At 34.7% G+C, this 18169-nt stretch overlaps 1 protein-coding gene across 2 annotated transcripts in view; it reads right to left on the bottom strand.

The window, feature by feature from the left end:
- The window catches only part of strip2 (striatin interacting protein 2), a 29872-nt gene extending 16199 nt beyond the window's left edge, over nucleotides 1–13673 (bottom strand). For both annotated transcript variants that reach the window (XM_059504817.1, XM_059504818.1), the window contains exons 1-5: nucleotides 13551–13673; nucleotides 5151–5220; nucleotides 4362–4436; nucleotides 1045–1179; nucleotides 151–271 (exon numbers count right to left, since the gene is read on the bottom strand). In XM_059504817.1, coding sequence (XP_059360800.1) covers nucleotides 151–271; nucleotides 1045–1179; nucleotides 4362–4436; nucleotides 5151–5220; nucleotides 13551–13577 — 428 coding nt within the window. In that variant the 5' untranslated portion in view covers nucleotides 13578–13673. The remainder of the gene's footprint in view (nucleotides 1–150; nucleotides 272–1044; nucleotides 1180–4361; nucleotides 4437–5150; nucleotides 5221–13550) is intronic.
- Between the last annotated feature and the right edge of the window lie 4496 nt (nucleotides 13674–18169).

Below are 18169 nucleotides of genomic sequence, written 5' to 3'. Positions count from 1 at the left end.
TTAAACACCGCTGGAGATTCAGTCTCTGTCTGTGTCTTTCAGTATCTCACCCTTCGTCTGTCTGTCCTCACCTGCAGCAGATGGTCTGCCCTCAGTCAAAGATCTCCACACACAGGCCGAGGCATTTTGGGAAATAAAAAAAACACTCACTCTATCTCCATGCTGAGGAGCTCCAGCAGAGCCGTGAAGATGCCCATGTCGTAGAGGAGGAAGACGTTGTGTCGCGACCAGTAGAGGACGTCTGTTTCTGTGTCACACTCATCAAACACACCTGAATACACACATGCAAGAAAAAAGACAAAATAAAAAATTATATTTTGCTTGAGAAGACTATTTTAAGGATTTTTTTTTTTTACAATTATTTCATGCCAATTCAGCATGTTTATGTCCAAATTCTCATTACCATAATGCTTGATTCATATTTTCTTGTTTTACATATATATTTATTTATTTTTACTCAAAACAAATATTCCCATAAAGTATTTTATTATAAAAATGTAAATATGCATAAATTAAAGTCAGTACTACAAATTAAATCAAAAAATAAATAACACATAATTAAAGAACAAAATAATTAAATAATTTTTCAAATTCTACATTTTCACGCTAATTATTAACGTCCAAACACTCATTAAAAAAACGCTCAATAATGATTCTCATTTTTGCAATATAGTCATACGTTACTGTTTTATATATTTATATCTTTTTCAAATATTTTTACCAAAATATATATTTTTTTTTATTTACATAAATTAAGGGCAGTTCTAAAAATGTAATTACAAATTAAACAATACATCATTATTAAAGTAATAAGAACTAGGTGAAATGTTTGATAATTAAAGTAATTATAGATAATATATGCAAAAAAAAAAAAAAAAAAAATCAAAATTGCAAAAGATCTTAGTGATCCTAAAATATATTTAATTTCACATAATAGATTTTGTTACTTTTTTATTTCTTGGTTTGGGGTAAAATATAACATGCTTTTGACAGGTTTCATGAGATTCACCCATTGCATTGTGGTTGTATGTATTATATTCATACCTTGTGCCAAATAGAGGATAGCTCGGGCTACTTTGAGCCTCTTGTCTCGATCGGTGACCTCCAGAGCATCCAGCAGTCTCATGACATATGCCCTCTGCTCCTCCATACTCAACTCCATCCACCTCCGGCCCTTCACTGAGAGCAGAGCACTGAAGAATTATACTTCGGTCCATGTTAATCCTTTCTGCCATACTTTTACCAACTCCCATTCTGGTTCATTTCTGACACGTGGGAAAGATTAGTCAGGATTTGTGTTGCTCAAATACCCATGAGAGGGGCGACACACATGAAAACTCATTCACTTCAGTGATTCTACCATATATAAGAGCGGCTGACTGAATGCAAATTACTGTACAAACCTCCCTCTGAATATTAGTAAAACATTTGCCATATGCTTTGAGGGTTTGTGTAGCAGATTTCTGCTGTAAAGCCTCACAGAAAATCTTTCAGTGGAAGACAGGTGTAAAATTAAATCACGGACACTGAAGGCTTCACACTGGAATTCTGATGGGACTGATGCTTTTTCTTAAAGTCGCATCAGGAGGAATCAAAAATTCCTTGATTTTATGAGATATAAGATCTTGAAACATTTGCTTGCAGGCATTTTCCCATTTCAGATGTGAAGAGGTTTCATATACATCTTTAAAGGAATGAAAATCTGCTCACTCTCAGGCCATCAGATATGTAAATGAATTTGGTTCTTCATAGGAACAGATTTGGAGAAATGTAGCATTACTGTACATCATTTGTTTACCAATAGATCCTCTGCAGTGAATGGGTGCCGTCAGAATGAGAGTCCAAACAGCTGATAAAAAATCACGATAATCCACACCACTCCAGTCCATTAGTTAACATCTTGTGAAACAAAAAGCTGTTTGTTTGTAAGCAACAAATCCATCATTAAGGAGTTTTAACTTTAAACTGTTGATTTTAGCCAAAATGGCCCAAGTCCAGAATTCCTTATAATGCGTCTTACAGTGAAAAGGTCCATCACCCACGTATTTGATTAGAACTATTTTGGACTGTTTTTGCCTGTAAACATTGCTTGATCTGTGCATATTTCTCTCCTGATTCACTTATCTTTTTCACTAGTGATACCAATATTATTTAATGATTTGAATGTAAAAATTCTTAATGATGAATTTATTACAAATATGCTGCTTTTCACATCACAAGATGTTAACTGATGGACTGGAGTCATGTGGATTACGGTGATGTTTTTTATCAGCAGTTTGGACTCTCATTCTGACGGCACCCATTCACTGCATAGGATCTATTGGTGAGCAAGAGATGGAATGCTAAATTTCTACAAATCTGTTCCGATCAACAAATAAACTCGTATACATCTTGAATGGCCTGAGGGGGAGTACATTTTAAAGGGTACATAACATACACGGTTTCACCTAATCTCATGTTAATCTTGAGTACCTATAGAATAGTACTGCATCCTTCATATTTTAAAAAAGTCTTTAGTTTTATCATATTTATAAAAGAAAAATACAGCTTTCCGATTCTCTCCGGAAAAAGCCGAGCTCCTAGAGGCGTGCAGTCACTGAAATGATGAGAACACACAAAGGCACTTGGTACACTCCATTGCTGTACCGGAAAAACAAACTGCATCCAGGGTTAGTGTAACGCTGGGTTCTTTGGGAAGCTGAACATGGTGAACCAGAATCCAGTTCTCTTAAGCGCTTGAACTAACAATAAACATCCCAAAGTGCCAGTTTTGTCGATTATCCTCATAAGAGCAATCTTAAATGATTTATATAAAGTCTAAAATGAACAAAAAGAGTTGTGAGAGAATGAGGCAAGATCCATAGACAGTATATAAACGGTGGGATCCGCGTGTCTGTCTGCTCTTAAAGGGACAGCAGCCAATAAAGCTTCCTGTCAGTAAAGTTAAAGAACAAAGGGAACAGAGAAAATGACTCGCTGCTCTTGACTAAATAACTTTTGTTGCTTTAATAAGGATTAACTATTTAATTTATAGTTTATGCAGTGCAGACTGCATATAACTTTGATAACTTTATTACATTTCTGTATATTTCCTAACTGTTAAGACAGGAAGGGCAGGAGTAAACATGACATTTATTTTGGGTTTATGTTAGCATTGTTTTAAGTTTACTTAAATTAAAAACTGTTATATTTTTGAAGCCTAATAATAAATGTAAAAAAAATATAAAAAAATCAGTAGCTGTATTAATATCAGTAATAATTGGCCTTCATTCATAAAAAGATGCCATAACAAGTATTTAAAATATAATATAGTCTTTATGTTGTTTCTACATTAATTTGATTAACTGTGAAATTATTACATTAAAAAATATATTAAAAACGTACAAAAACATTTCTTTTTTTATTGCGATTAATCACAGAAAAAATGTGTGATTAATCTAGTTAAAGTTTTTAATCGATTGACAGCATTAATATATATACATATCAAGTATTTTGCATATTAGATTTGTTAGATTTGAGGTTTATGCTTAAAACAAGCAAAACAAATAAATAAATAGTAAAAAAAATTTATTAAAATAAAAAAGGCTTAGTGTGCAATTTGTTTCTGAAGTAAATTCAGCCTGTTTTAAGGATGTTTTAAGATGTATAGTGGAAATTATTACTAAAAATACAATTAAAAATACAGATGATATTTTTTGCTATAATATAACATTGCCTACCAATGTAGGGTTAGTCACTCTAAAAAAGGTCCGGTTCGGCGACTTATAGTCAGGTGCGACTTATTTATCAAAATTAATTTGACATGAACCAAGAGAAATGAACTAAGAGACATGAACCAAGAGAAAACATTACCGTCTACAGCCGCGAGAGGGCGCTCTATGCTGCTCAGTGCTCCTGTAGTCTACACTGAAGACAGAGCGCCCTCTCGCGGCTGTAGACGGTAATGTTTCTCTTGGTTTTTGGTTCTTAATAAATGCGATTTATAGTCCAGTGCGACTTATATATGTTTTTTTCCTCATCATGACGTATTTTTGGACTGATGCTACTTATACTCAGGTGCGACTTATAGTCCGAAAAATACGGTACATCTTTATCAGTAATAAAAATACATTTTTAATTCTTTCAAATAAATAATGTAAAATGTTATACATTATTTTTGAATTGACTAGAGTATTTCAAAAGAGAACATTCGATGTTACATTTTAATATTAAATCCACAATTATTTAATTATATATAGAATTGTTCTATATACAATATTTAATGCAGAAGTAATTGTAATTAATTTGCAAGAAAAACTTGCATTTTCTTACTTTTTCAAGAGAAAATCAATTAAATAATTGATAATTAATTACTCATTTACCATGATTCTTGAAGTCTTCCTCAAAGTAATCCCTGTTTAGACTGAACTCTGGCTCCTCTGTGTAGCTGTACAGCTCTGTGTGAAAGAGGCAGAAAGACATGTATAGTTAAAGGAAAACAAGCACATAACATCGGCTTTTCACAGTAAAACAAATTATTAATAATAATAATAATAATAATAAAAAAAACCTTAATCAAAAAAAAACCTGTCTTTCTTTTTATTTATTCCTTATCTTTCTAAGTTCTACTTATTTCAACAATGCCTAAAACTTGGTATTACGAGGACTTCCTGTGTGTCTTTGTCTCTTTAAGAAGAATCACTTTATGTTTAAATTAAACATTAAACATTAACTGGCACATGGCTCATCAAATGCAAATTAAAACACACCAATAATGAGCCAAATCTTTAGAAACAGCCACATCAAGAGGCTACAGTAACAACAAATAAGATTTAAAAAATTAAATAATTTATAATAATAGTTTATATACTGTATTACCACATTTGGCATATTCAAAGGCATAAAACCTCAAACATATTATGAAACACATGAACCACACACAGGTTCACCGTTAATGTTGCAACATTAAAATTACATCAATAAATATGTATAAAGAACATCTAATTTTCTATGAATTTATAACTATTTTTATATTAAAGCTATGTTTGAACACCTGCCAGATGTAAAAGTTATTGCGCTGCTTCCACTAAGATTTGTTCACACAGTGTTTCTTCATCCCAAGATATGTTAGTGTGTGTGTGTGTCTGTGTGTGTGTGTGTGTGTGACCCACCTGAGAGTTCTGCAGTGAAGCCATCCGTGTCCCCATATTCAAACTCCAGGTTCGGGGACTCCATGGACCCCTGCAGATCAGAGGATAATCAGATAATAACTGCACTGCCACAACAGAAAGTGACACGTCTAACATCCTGGAGCGCTTGCCAACTGCATTTCAGGTCTTTCCACTATTTCTGCAGCATGTGCTTTTCCTCCTAATTATGCAAATTCAGCCAAGGCACACTACTCTAGAACTTCAACGACAATAACATGTGAAATAATAATAAGGGCTATATGTCAGCATGAATTAACTACCATTTCCATCACCACAGTACCCCACATGTGCTCAGAAGGTACAAAGATCTAAATACAAAGAAGTAACAATTAAAACCACACAAACTGCATCATAATTTGTATACTAAAATAGTATGTGACATTAGGATTAATGCATCTCTAATTATATTACACTCTAAATGGCATATCTAGGGTGACATGATGCTGTATTTTTGTGGATTTTGTAAGTTTGCACCTGTACATGCTTTTTGGGACAATGTTGCCTACAAACTTGGGCGATGAAGAGTTTTTAACTGTACTCTACTTTTCAGTAGGCTATAATAAAAAAAATAAAAAAAAGGTAACAAAATGTAAAGGGGTTGTTGACTGGGTTCTTTCTAGGCTTGATCGTGTTTATGGGTGCGGTCTAAAATATATTCATACTTCGTTTAAAAAAAAAAAAACATTATTTTTCACATAATTGACCTTAATTCCACATCAATTGGTCCCTTCTCTCACAGACACCTTGATTATTTCCTATTATTATGAAGCCCCTCCCTCAGAAATACGCAATGGGCTGAGATTGGTCAGCTGGCTTAGTGTGTTGTGATTCGCTAATCCTCCTCTAGAGCACGTCTGAACATCCCGCCCCTCTCAAGCTCAGAATGTGCACCAGTTGTATTGGAAACAATGACGTCTTCTATATTGCTTATCAATTTGAGCCAGATAGAGAATATTAATGAAGAGGATCACGCAGAACCCGTGGCTCTTAATGGTATGTTTGTTTGTTGTTTTCTCATACTTTTAGATACGCTGTTGTTTGTAAATGCTACTGCTTCTGTTAGCTTTTAATATATGGTTTTATTCTGATTAAAGCTTTAATACAGCATAGTAACCGTTCGCGCATCCATGTATAACGCTTCTCATTGCCATGTAAAGAGAGAGACAGAGAGAGAGAGAGAGAGAGATGTAGAGCAGGGCGATGCGAGGAACAGGATTGAGAACCACTGCTTTAGAACACTGGTTTTGAAACTTTTGAATCCATTAGAATCATTAGAAGACAGAATCACAATTCATATATGCACAGATTTTTGAGTGCACCGCTAGTTTTCTCTTCCTCTTCTCTAAAGCAGCACAACATGGCCTCGCCCCCTTTGTTGTGTGTCCCCGGAGGCATGATTTATCTGGGTTTGTGATGTAATGTACCTGGGAAGAAGCTCATTGTAGCCCCTCACCAGTTTTTGTAGGCATTAAACTGCCAGAATTTTATATATATATATATATATATATATATTTATATATATTTATATATATATATATCCATTTGCATTGAACTTTCAGTGCTGCAACTTTGCAGATATTGTTTATGCTCAAACAGCAACATCACACACTAACTAGTGTTAAAAAAGTGAAATCGAAATCAACAACCCATTTAAAAGTTTTTTTTTTATGTCTGTAGTAAACTGTAAAAAATGAATTTTAACTGGTGAAAGATTGTAAAAATGCTACTGTTAAAATCTGTAAATTGGTTAACAGTATGTTTTTTTACTACTTGATATACCGTAAAGTGAAAAACTGCAATAAATCTAATGAGATGTTTCATTTAATTTTAAAGCAAAAAAACTGATAATGTAAAAAGACATAAATAGAATGTTGACATTCCTAGAATTCTCTGATTTGTGGTACACTTTAAAAATACATTTTATTGTAAAAACAGTAATTTTAATGGTAAAAATACTGTAAAATGCTATTGTGAAAACCTGATAACAAAGTTTTCTTACTATACACGGGTTTCTTGTATACAAACAATACCGGATGCGCGCGCATCCAGGAGGCAGAAAACCGCTATCTGTTATGCCGAGTTCAGTAAAAGAACATTGTAATTAACGTAGATTTCGCATTGTTTGTAATTTCTTGTTGACTCAATAATAAATTGCAATTTCAGAGTTGGATCTGTTTGTTTGTGTTTCATATTAATATAACATTATGTAAAACGTCCAACTGTTTACGAATCAAAATCCGGACATACTAGGCACGTTGAACATCTGACACCCAGCACTGGCTCGGTTGGTACAATTGACAACGCAACAACTCCTTGGCATTTTGACTAGCGACAACACCACCACCTAAACCATTTACTCCGGTACGAAGAGCGCGGGTCTTTTGCCTCTTGGTTGCGTGCGCAGGCAATGATGACGTCGCCGAGAAATCCATGTATATACAGCTAAAAAAAAAAAAAAAAACTTTACAAAAAAAGATTTTGAAAGTGAAAAAACAAGTCATCTTATCATTTAGTCATAAACTTTTTTAGTCATAAAATTGATCCTCCCAAAATTTCCTCTTGTGATTATATATATATATATATATATATATTAGTGTTCCTGTAGCTCAACTGGTAGAGCACTGTGCTATCAAGCGCAATGTAGGGGATTCGATTCCCCGGGAACACATGATATGTAAAAATTGATAGCCTGAATGCACTGTAAGTCGCTTTGGATAAAAGCGTCTGCTAAAAATGCATAAAAATAAATTATATTATATATATTAATGATGGAGGACTGTAAAACTACTGGGAAAACATGTTAATTGATTAACAGTAAGTTCAATAAGGAGCTTTCAGCATATTATAAAGGTACAAAACAAAGTTCGTACTTCAGTAGGTTTAGTCAGGTTTTTTTTAAAAGCAAAGTTCTGGCAATTTTTTGTTAATTTTACTGTTAATTTGACAGATTTGTTCATCGACCCACAGTGTGTCATGGTAATAAGAAGCGAGACTGCAGGGTTTCCAGTGTGTGTGTCCATCTAAAAGGATATTTCCTGCACCTCCACTTATGCTTAAGAATAGCCACATGTCTTTTAGCCGACTCTCAAAGAGCTACTAAAGCATGAATATTCACACTCAAACGGAGTGTTAATGGTTTTAAAACATCAGTGCTGATCTACTGTATGCTGATATCCCTGAACAGTCTCTTAAACCTTGAGCCAAACATGGATTTCCTGGCTTTCCTTCACAGTCTGCCTGAAATGAAGAAGTCTCAGGCCCTCTGAGGGGTTTTGATTTAATTGCAGCCCAATTAACATCTGGGGAACACGCTCTGTGCTGTCAGCTGAAGAATAAATTATGTAAGAAGCATAATGTTGAAGATGAACTTTCTTTATTGCCCCTGAGGACCAGGTTCTCTTGCTCAAGTGCTTATTCATTTAAAGATAAAGTGCTTCTGCAGGACATTTACCTTCTTGCAACTAATTCAGCCTCATTGTTGTGCTGGACTTTCGGTCAAGCTTTGTTTTAGTAGGCAGTTGTTTTGCAGTATATCTCCCTGTATTTTGCACCATCATGGTGTGTTTTATTTTTTGATTTGGGCAGTGTTAGACTTGCCCCACACATATCACTTAGAATTTTGCCCAAAAGCTCTATTATGTAAGCATCTGACATCAAAACCGTCCCAAATGGTTCACCCACTATGCTTTTCAGCAAACCCGAGATCTGTTTTCACATGGTTCCTTTCTAAATAATGGTCTCTTTTGCCACTCACCCGTAATGCATGGCTCTTGACAAAGCTCTTGTGGATTAATTTCTTGAAGTCTGTACTTTTTTTTTTTTTTAAGTGATTGTTGACCTCTCTCTACCTTCTCAAACAAGTCCCCTTCTCATAGATGATGATGATGGATGAACTTTGCTAGGAAATGTCTGGGTGGTTTGATTTTAAACTCCATTTTATACTTTTGTTGTATATCTAACCTCTTTGGGAAGCGTCTACTCTTTCATTTGCCAGCTACAAGCTAAAATGACTTCACAGGCAGTGGACAGTCAAATAAACTTAAGATAACTCCCCATCAGACTAGTCGCTTTCATCTGTAAATCTGTGATTAGAAATAAAACTAAATTTATGTTTAAATTAAGAGTGTAACAACATGTCACGATTTGGTTCGATTAATAGTGCTGAACTCTCACAATACTTTAAACAAAGCCAAAATAGAGTTAAAATGGAATTTTTTATTACTTCTAAAACATGATAAACAGTTCTCAAAAAGTAAATTTTATAACCAGAATACAAATAGCTAATAATAAAGAATTATGTTAGACGCATAGTTGCTCTCTGTCCCTCACATACATTTAAAAACTTTTTAAATATATTTATTAAATAATTAATTTTTTTATTCTTTTCTATAAATTGTAAAATATGATATATTATTTTATGCAAGAATTTTTTATTTACTGAGATATTTAATAAACATGAAAGCTCAAATGAATGACTGGAATTACTGGATATCATTGATTATATGTGAATAAAACCCTAAATTAAATCTGTATAAACTTTCATTTTTGGATTAACTATACACAATACATATTGCTGAATTTTTGTATTGCGATATGTTGTGACACGATATATTGTTGCACCCCATAGTTTAAATGTATAATGTATAATTCAGGCACTGTATTTTATTGTCCATAATCAGTATACATTATATAATGGATGTGAAAAAAATTATAAATGCACATTATCATCATAATGCATATTCTTTATACAAAATGTATGTGTGCAGACTTTATGCATGCATGTGCACACTAAACTAATGATTTACACTCTTCTCTCTGTTTGTCTCTCTCTCCCAACTCACAGACATGGCACATACAGAAGCATTTTATTGTGGTCCTCAGGAGCAGATGGTATTGATACTCATGGTGGGAAGAGAAAGAGAGAGAGAGAGAGAGAGAGATGGGCTTTCCTTCTGACACCTTCCCTAAAGGTTACTCTCTCTGATCTCCCAGAAGCAGAACACTCACATCTGATCCAAACCGATGCAGACACTAATGCATTCAGAGAAAGCAGGGAAGGTCAGTGGCCAAAACATCTGATCCGAAGGCAAACTATGACGCTTATAAACTAGAACAATGTCCTGTAAACACAATACTTCCGTGAATCATGTCATTGATTATTACTCACACACACGTCATACACTGAAGAAACTGACTCAGTGGTGGAGTCTAATGAACCATGAGTTCTTCAGTAGGCTTTTTTTATGTCTAACTTCTTACAATTCCTGATCATTACGAGATACTTGCAAGTTATGTACTTTAGGTTATAATCAGTAATATTTTAAGGTGTTTTACACTACAAAGCTTACTGTATCAAATCTGACCTGCACTTTTTTAAGGTCTCTAAATGATCAAAAAAATCTGTTGTACACAATCTACTACATGTATTTTGTAAATTTTAAGCAAATAAAAGGCCTTTTAATATAATTGTGAAAAGTCCATCTTTGCTGTGAAACCTAGGATTTTATAAAGCAAATGTTAGAATAACTTTAATATGAACTTAGGTCTACTTGATTATCCATACACCGTTTTTTTTTTTTAAATTGTGTTAAAATATATAACTGGAATAATCTGTAAATCTGTAAAGCTCAAAACAGGGCATGCACATTGTGCCCCCCGTGCTAATGGACCAAATGCCAAAAGATCCATTCAATATTCACCATTTAATATTAATTACTAATTTATTGCTGCCAGATGTAAAATTCATCACTAATATTACCCTGCTCATACCATCAGACCAAGCACAGAGCTTCACATCCAGCATATTCTGGTTTAATGACAGATCAATCACATATATGAGCTTTGAGTTTCACTCCTGATAATAACTCCAACCACACACAACATTTTGAGGCATTTTGTGTACATTCAAACTGCCTCCCCATCTTTGTCCTAGAAAAAAAAACTGCTGCAGGAGAAAAGCACACTCTAATTTCTCCAAAAAACATTTAATATGATTAACAATCATGGTTGAGGAATTCATTACCATAACTTCACTAGGCTGGATGTGTTCACAGCACACTATGTGTTACTGTCCTTGTACCTTGAAGACTGAATCTGGGCTGCGCTGTGCCAAGAAGAGAATCAAATATGGATTTGCTAGCTTTTATTTTTAATGACGGAATAAACAAGAAGTTCATAAGATGGAGAGAGCAATGAGTACATTATAGTGTATAGTACAATATAGTGTGCAGTCTTTACCACTCCAATTCAGTTCATTCATAGACAGATAACTAGATACAGTAGACAGACAGGCTTTCTTTTAAAGACATAGAAATTAAAAATTCATCAGCAGATTGAATATTACAAATCAATTCAACTCTAAATAGGTAAATAGATAGACCACGGCTTCTTTTAAATCAATTTAAATTAAAATAAATAAATAAATCTGCAGCAGATAGTATAATATTGACCCAATTAATTCCCAATAAAACAACATATAAATTCCATAACATCAGGCTAATATCAAGCTTATTAAATAACTGGTTTTGAATACATATTAAAGTGCACAGGAATTTGTGCCCACTGACATTTGACGGGTTAATACACATGTACTGTGAACGAAATGAGCCAAATACATACAGTACATTCTCAGCATTGTATATGCGCATGTGCATATATCCTCCATATACGGTGTAAGAATTGGGAATTTAAAGAAACAAATGCATCCTTTATATTTACGCTTCAAATGCATGCACATGAAACGCATGTCTATATCATCTATAAAACCGCCAGTCTCTCACACTGGATCAAATTCCTAAAGATAAGGTATTTTTAGCGCCATGCATGTTTCTAAAATAACAACTCGAGGCATTTAAAGCCACAAGCCACCTTTCGCACGCACGCACGCGCACGCACGCACGCACGCGCACACGCGCACACACACACACACACACACACACACACACACAAGTGATCAGAGATCAGAGATCAGATCAGGGACAGATCAATCACATATATGAGCTTTGAGTTTCACTCCTGATAATAACTCCAACCACACACAACATTTTGAGGCATTTTGTGTACATTCAAACTGCCTCCCCATCTTTGTCCTAGAAAAAAAAACTGCTGCAGGAGAAAAGCACACTCTAATTTCTCTAAAAAACAAACAAAAAACATTTAATATGATTAACAATCATGGTTGAGGAATTCATTACCATAACTTCACTAGGCTGGATGTGTTCACAGCACACTATGTGTTACTGTCCTTGTACCTTGAAGACTGAATCTGGGCTGCGCTGTGCCAAGAAGAGAATCAAATATGGATTTGCTAGCTTTTATTTTTAATGACGGAATAAACAAGAAGTTCATAAGATGGAGAGAGCAATGAGTACATTATAGTGTATAGTACAATATAGTGTGCAGTCTTTACCACTCCAATTCAGTTCATTCATAGACAGATAACTAGATACAGTAGACAGACAGGCTTTCTTTTAAAGACATAGAAATTAAAAATTCATCAGCAGATTGAATATTACAAATCAATTCAACTCTAAATAGGTAAATAGATAGACCACGGCTTCTTTTAAATCAATTTAAATTAAAATAAATAAATAAATCTGCAGCAGATAGTATAATATTGACCCAATTAATTCCCAATAAAACAACATATAAATTCCATAACATCAGGCTAATATCAAGCTTATTAAATAACTGGTTTTGAATACATATTAAAGTGCACAGAAATTTGTGCCCACTGACATTTGACGGGTTAATACACATGTACTGTGAACGAAATGAGCCAAATACATACAGTACATTCTCAGCATTGTATATGCGCATGTGCATATATCCTCCATATACGGTGTAAGAATTGGGAATTTAAAGAAACAAATGCATCCTTTATATTTACGCTTCAAATGCATGCACATGAAACGCATGTCTATATCATCTATAAAACCGCCAGTCTCTCACACTGGATCAAATTCCTAAAGATAAGGTATTTTTAGCGCCATGCATGTTTCTAAAATAACAACTCGAGGCATTTAAAGCCCCCAGCAACAAGCCACCTTTCACACACACACACACACACACACACACACACACACACACACACACACACGCACGCACGCACGCACGCACACACACACACACAGACAGACAGAGAGAGAGAGAGAGAGAGAGAGAAAGAAAGAAAGAGAAAGAAAGAAAGAAAGAAAGAAAGAAAGAAAGAAAGAAAGAAAGAAAGAAAGAAAGAAAGAGAGAAAGAGAGAAACACACGCCTCTACCCCTGCAAACTGTCAGTGTGCTCGGATTACCTCCGAATCCTCTCTCTTGAGCCTGAGACTTCTGTCTGTTACTGTTAGAATCATTAAGTAAAGGTACCTCCATGTCGTCGTTCTGCTGCTGCATCTGTCAGGCTGTGGATCTGCTCGCTGCACGGAAACACACTGTCACTGACTGGAGCAGACGCTGCTGGACTCCAAGTTCAGAATAATATCCGTTCCCACCGCTCTGATTGGCTGCTGAGGGCGTGCTTTGAGGTAATGCGCGCGGAGAGCCACGCCCACACGACCACGAATACATACAGACGGTTGGTCTGGGAACGCCCCCGGGAACGCCCCGTCACGTGATGTGAATTTAGCCCGTGGGGGAAAACATTGCAATTGCCTTGGAAATACATGGGACAATCATGCCGAAGAGTTGTTGTGTCGTTTTCTGTACCTCCAATAAATTAACAAATTATTAATTAAAGTTCTACATCCTTCCTAATAAACATACAGAACCGGAAAGGAGGACAAAATGTCTACAAGCAATAAACTGTGAGGATGATCAAGGGAAGTTGTGGAATCCCAAGACTAAGCACGTGTGTGTGTGCAGTCTGCCTTTCATCACAGGCAGGCTACGTTAACATTGTGTTCATTATAACGTTATCAAAACTGTGTAAGATTGTTTCAGAAAGTGGCATGCATATATAATTAGCCTTATTATTCTACCTGAAGCAAAACTATGTAACGTTAGCCTAGTGTCGAACCTAAACTCGCATGAAAACACGTCTGCTAAGAGGTGTAGTCTACGTGATATCGCCATATACGTGATACCACTAGAAAAGACCAAGGATTTCCGTATACCCACTTAAAAAAGCGTGAGGATACGTAATAACTTGGTTTTTTGTCTGAACTTTTACTCTTTCATTCATAAATTCACCCCGTCTGTGTTTGCGAAGCGACACGGATAGAATCGCGGAATCCAGTCACAAATGGACCTGGATATATAAAGCAGAACGTCGCGGAATATGGCTATTTTTGAATGAATAGCCTACATCTACAGTAGGGCTGTAAAATGAATCAAATATCGATATGGACTAGTGTATATGAATATTAAAATTAAAAGAGACTAGAATTGTTCTACGCGTCTCTGAGTCTGGGAATGAGCGCTCAATATGTGCATTTTTGTCATTCAAATACACACGATGTTCACTATGTTTTCCCCCACGCCGACTCCGCCCCCAACTATGACTTGTCTTGTCTATGCTAGATGCCGACTGTAAGGTGCTAGGCTACTACTATAAATTGCCTGTATTTCACTCAGAATGTACTAATTTTAATAAATGTCCAATGAAACAGCTACCCATGGGTTATTTTTATAACAATATTTATATACATTAAAATAAAATCTCCAGTCTTATCATGTATGGCCTTTAGAAAGTGCTGTCAGAGTAACGATTTGGCTAAACAAAGTGCAATTATTCACACTGAGGAACAGAAAGATCTGCAGCTAGAAAGAGCCACATTGTGACGTTTTTGACAGACCATATTGTAAACACAATGAATTATTGATTGTTGAGATGGAGACACGTTCGTGATGGTGGTGCCTTCACAAGGCAAGCACTTCAATGAACATTTTAATTTGAAAGTGTGACAGATGCCATAAAAAAGAAACGGGACCGACTTTTAAAAGAAAGAATTAGGGCAGTGGGGAGTCATATTATTTTGCTTTAACTTCAGACATTCACAGAACATCTGAGACAGAAATATGAAAAATATAGTCTTAGCCACTGCAATGTTTATCATCTACACATTTAACAAATTATTAAACATTATTAGTACCTGTACTTATCATCAGGGAAGGTCTGAACTTGAGGACAGTCATTCGTAACAGATCAGAGTGAAGATAACAGACTTTCAGCATGTGTGTGTTTGTACAAGTAACCTGAAGGTGTGAGTGAAAACAGCAGCTGATCTTACATACCTCTCAAACCATCATGTGTCCAGAATAAACAGCCACTGTTTACACTGTCTGGTGACACCAGTGTCCAGGAATATACAGAGATGAAGCACACCAAGAATAGCATTAAAATACCTTATATTTAGCTAAAATTTGATTTAACATCAGAACACATTTTACTGGGATGCCTGGATATTTAAAATCACCTAAAGGACCTTTACTCCAAATTATGCCTGAAATGACAGGCCAGCAGAAGCTGAGCACTCAATCACAGTCAACAAACAACCGTCCTCCTCAAATCTTCAAAGGCTGGGCTTCATGAATATTTAAGCCAGGGATAGATAATTAAAACCAAAAACATAAACATTTATAATAAAAATAATAATACAAATAATTACTTGGAATATAAAAATGTAACATTTTAAATATTTATAATGTATTTTTAAAGACATTTCTCATTTTGTTTAACATGATTACTTTAATAACTGAAAACATTAATAAATACAATAAAAGAATAATTAATTGAAATATAGCCCAAGAACAATAACAAATTTCTAATTAAAATGAAGATTAAATCTAAAAATAAAAACTATTCAAACAAAATATTCTACCTTTTTCATTTGTGTGACTTCTTAAACATCCTAATTTAAAATAGGGAATTATTTAAATTTTTCTTTTTCTGGTAGGCTAAACACACACACACACACACAATCAAGTAAAACATGCATATGTTAGCCTACTTAAGTGATAACCTGATTCGATAAAAAATAAATAAATAATTATTGCAGTCGGTAATACCTGCAAAAAAATAAAATAAAAAGTTTACATTTGTGATTTTTATTTTTATTTATTATTACAGATTATTGCTCCTCTACCATCACTTGCAATATTTAAACATTGTTGACAACTCATCATTAAAGACTTTCTTATTTTTAGTGATTTATGACAATAAATATACAGTTGTTTCAGCTTCTTTAAGTCAATGCTCATTCTCCATCAGAGGTGCTGGTGTTGATCCCATGCTCTCCACGTGGTTATAAAAGCATCCGGAAAAATCCCAGGCCTGGAACCACATTCCACTTCCACACAGCGGCCGAGAAAGCAAGCCTCTTCACACACATTATAAAGCACACGCATGTACCCTCGCAAATAAGAATGAAAGTAAATGAAAACAATGGGTTGAACACATTTCGACAAGATGTACAGCAACTGATGTGTTTAGTACAGAGATTTTGTGTTAAGCAGATAAAAAAAAGTGAATGCAAACATGACATGAGGGTTATTGAGGAGATGGGATATCAATACATTTACATTTTTAATACTAATGTAGACTCTCTTAATACAAGCTACAAGAGCAGCACATACTAACAACGTAAGAGGAACAAACATTAAACCCACCTTGTGTTTGTAAAGAAAGAAAATGTAACACTTTTTTATGCCTTTAGGGTTTAGTTGATTTGAAATTTTACTCATAATTGCAAGATTATCCACACAAAATTCAGAGTCGGAATTGAGAGATAAAGTTGCAATTACTCGTAAAAAAAAATGGTGTTATATAAACTCAGAATTGCAAGATATAAATGCAGAATGGATAAATTTACAATTCTGAGGAAAAAAAGGTTTCAATTGCGAGATGTCAACCCATAATTGCAAGAAATATACTCGCTTTTCTATGATGTCTAAATGGTGAGAAAGTCACAATTACATCATAATTCTGTAAAAACATAAACAGGATATAAAACTCTAGAAGAAAAATCCAAACTTTAAGATCTAAAGCCACAACTGCGAGAAAAATAAAATTGTGAGATGCAAATTCGGAATTGCAAGAAAAAAAAAGTCAATTGCAAGTTTATACTTTGTTTTCTCAAAACTGTAAGATATCACAGAATTGCAAAGTCTAAAATCCTTGGACAATCAAAGAAAAGGTCCACTGTGACACCTACACGGCACAGACATCCATGTGAGACAGTCCTGAGCGAAGGAACGTGACGCCACATTAAACAGGAAACAGACAAGGTGATTTTGATTCCCTTTATGACAAACACAGATGGCATAATAAATATCTAATAAGATAAATATCTGCCATAAAGATTTTCAAAAGTGTAGTAAAATAAAGGTCCCAATTTAATTATATTTGAATATCCAAGTCACAAAGGCAGCTTTTGCTCTACAGGCCTGCAAACAGCAAAACTATCCTCTGAAATGAGTACACAGTTGGTCCTGGCTTCAGTTCACACATATTTCTCTCCCACTGTGTTCTAGACTAAATCTGCAGAAGACCCGGAAAGAAACTCAGTACCGGATTAACTGTACATTTGGTATCTCATTGATATAGAATCTACTTCACAGTATATAAAACAAGGGTTTCGTTTAATTTCATATTACATTAGAGTATCTTATAACATTAAATTGCTTATTTTTTATAATGACAGAGGATGAGTTCATAGGAACAAAAGATGATGGCAGAATTTAAAAAAAAAAAAAATCATAAATATTTTAATATACACCCCTGTGATTACACAGCCTGAATAGTTTTAGCAATTACTTGGATAGATTGCACACAGTTTGAGCGTTTCAATCTCAAACATCAATACTGGTGTTCTTGGATACAGTGTGGAAGGAGCGTGTTGCGTTTGAAAGGGAAATTTGAAATGCTAACTCCTATTAGCCAATTAGATTCCAGTCTGGGTGAATAGATGGGATAAGCCCCGCCCCCGAATCGTTCACAATCCAGTAAAAGTTTAACCACTTTTATTTATAATCGAGAGTGCAAAAAT

The sequence above is a fragment of the Carassius carassius genome, chromosome 22 (assembly GCF_963082965.1).
Source record: "Carassius carassius chromosome 22, fCarCar2.1, whole genome shotgun sequence".
In the NCBI taxonomy this organism is placed as follows: Eukaryota; Metazoa; Chordata; class Actinopteri; order Cypriniformes; family Cyprinidae; genus Carassius; species Carassius carassius.
This window is presented reverse-complemented; position numbering and strand designations above follow the sequence as displayed.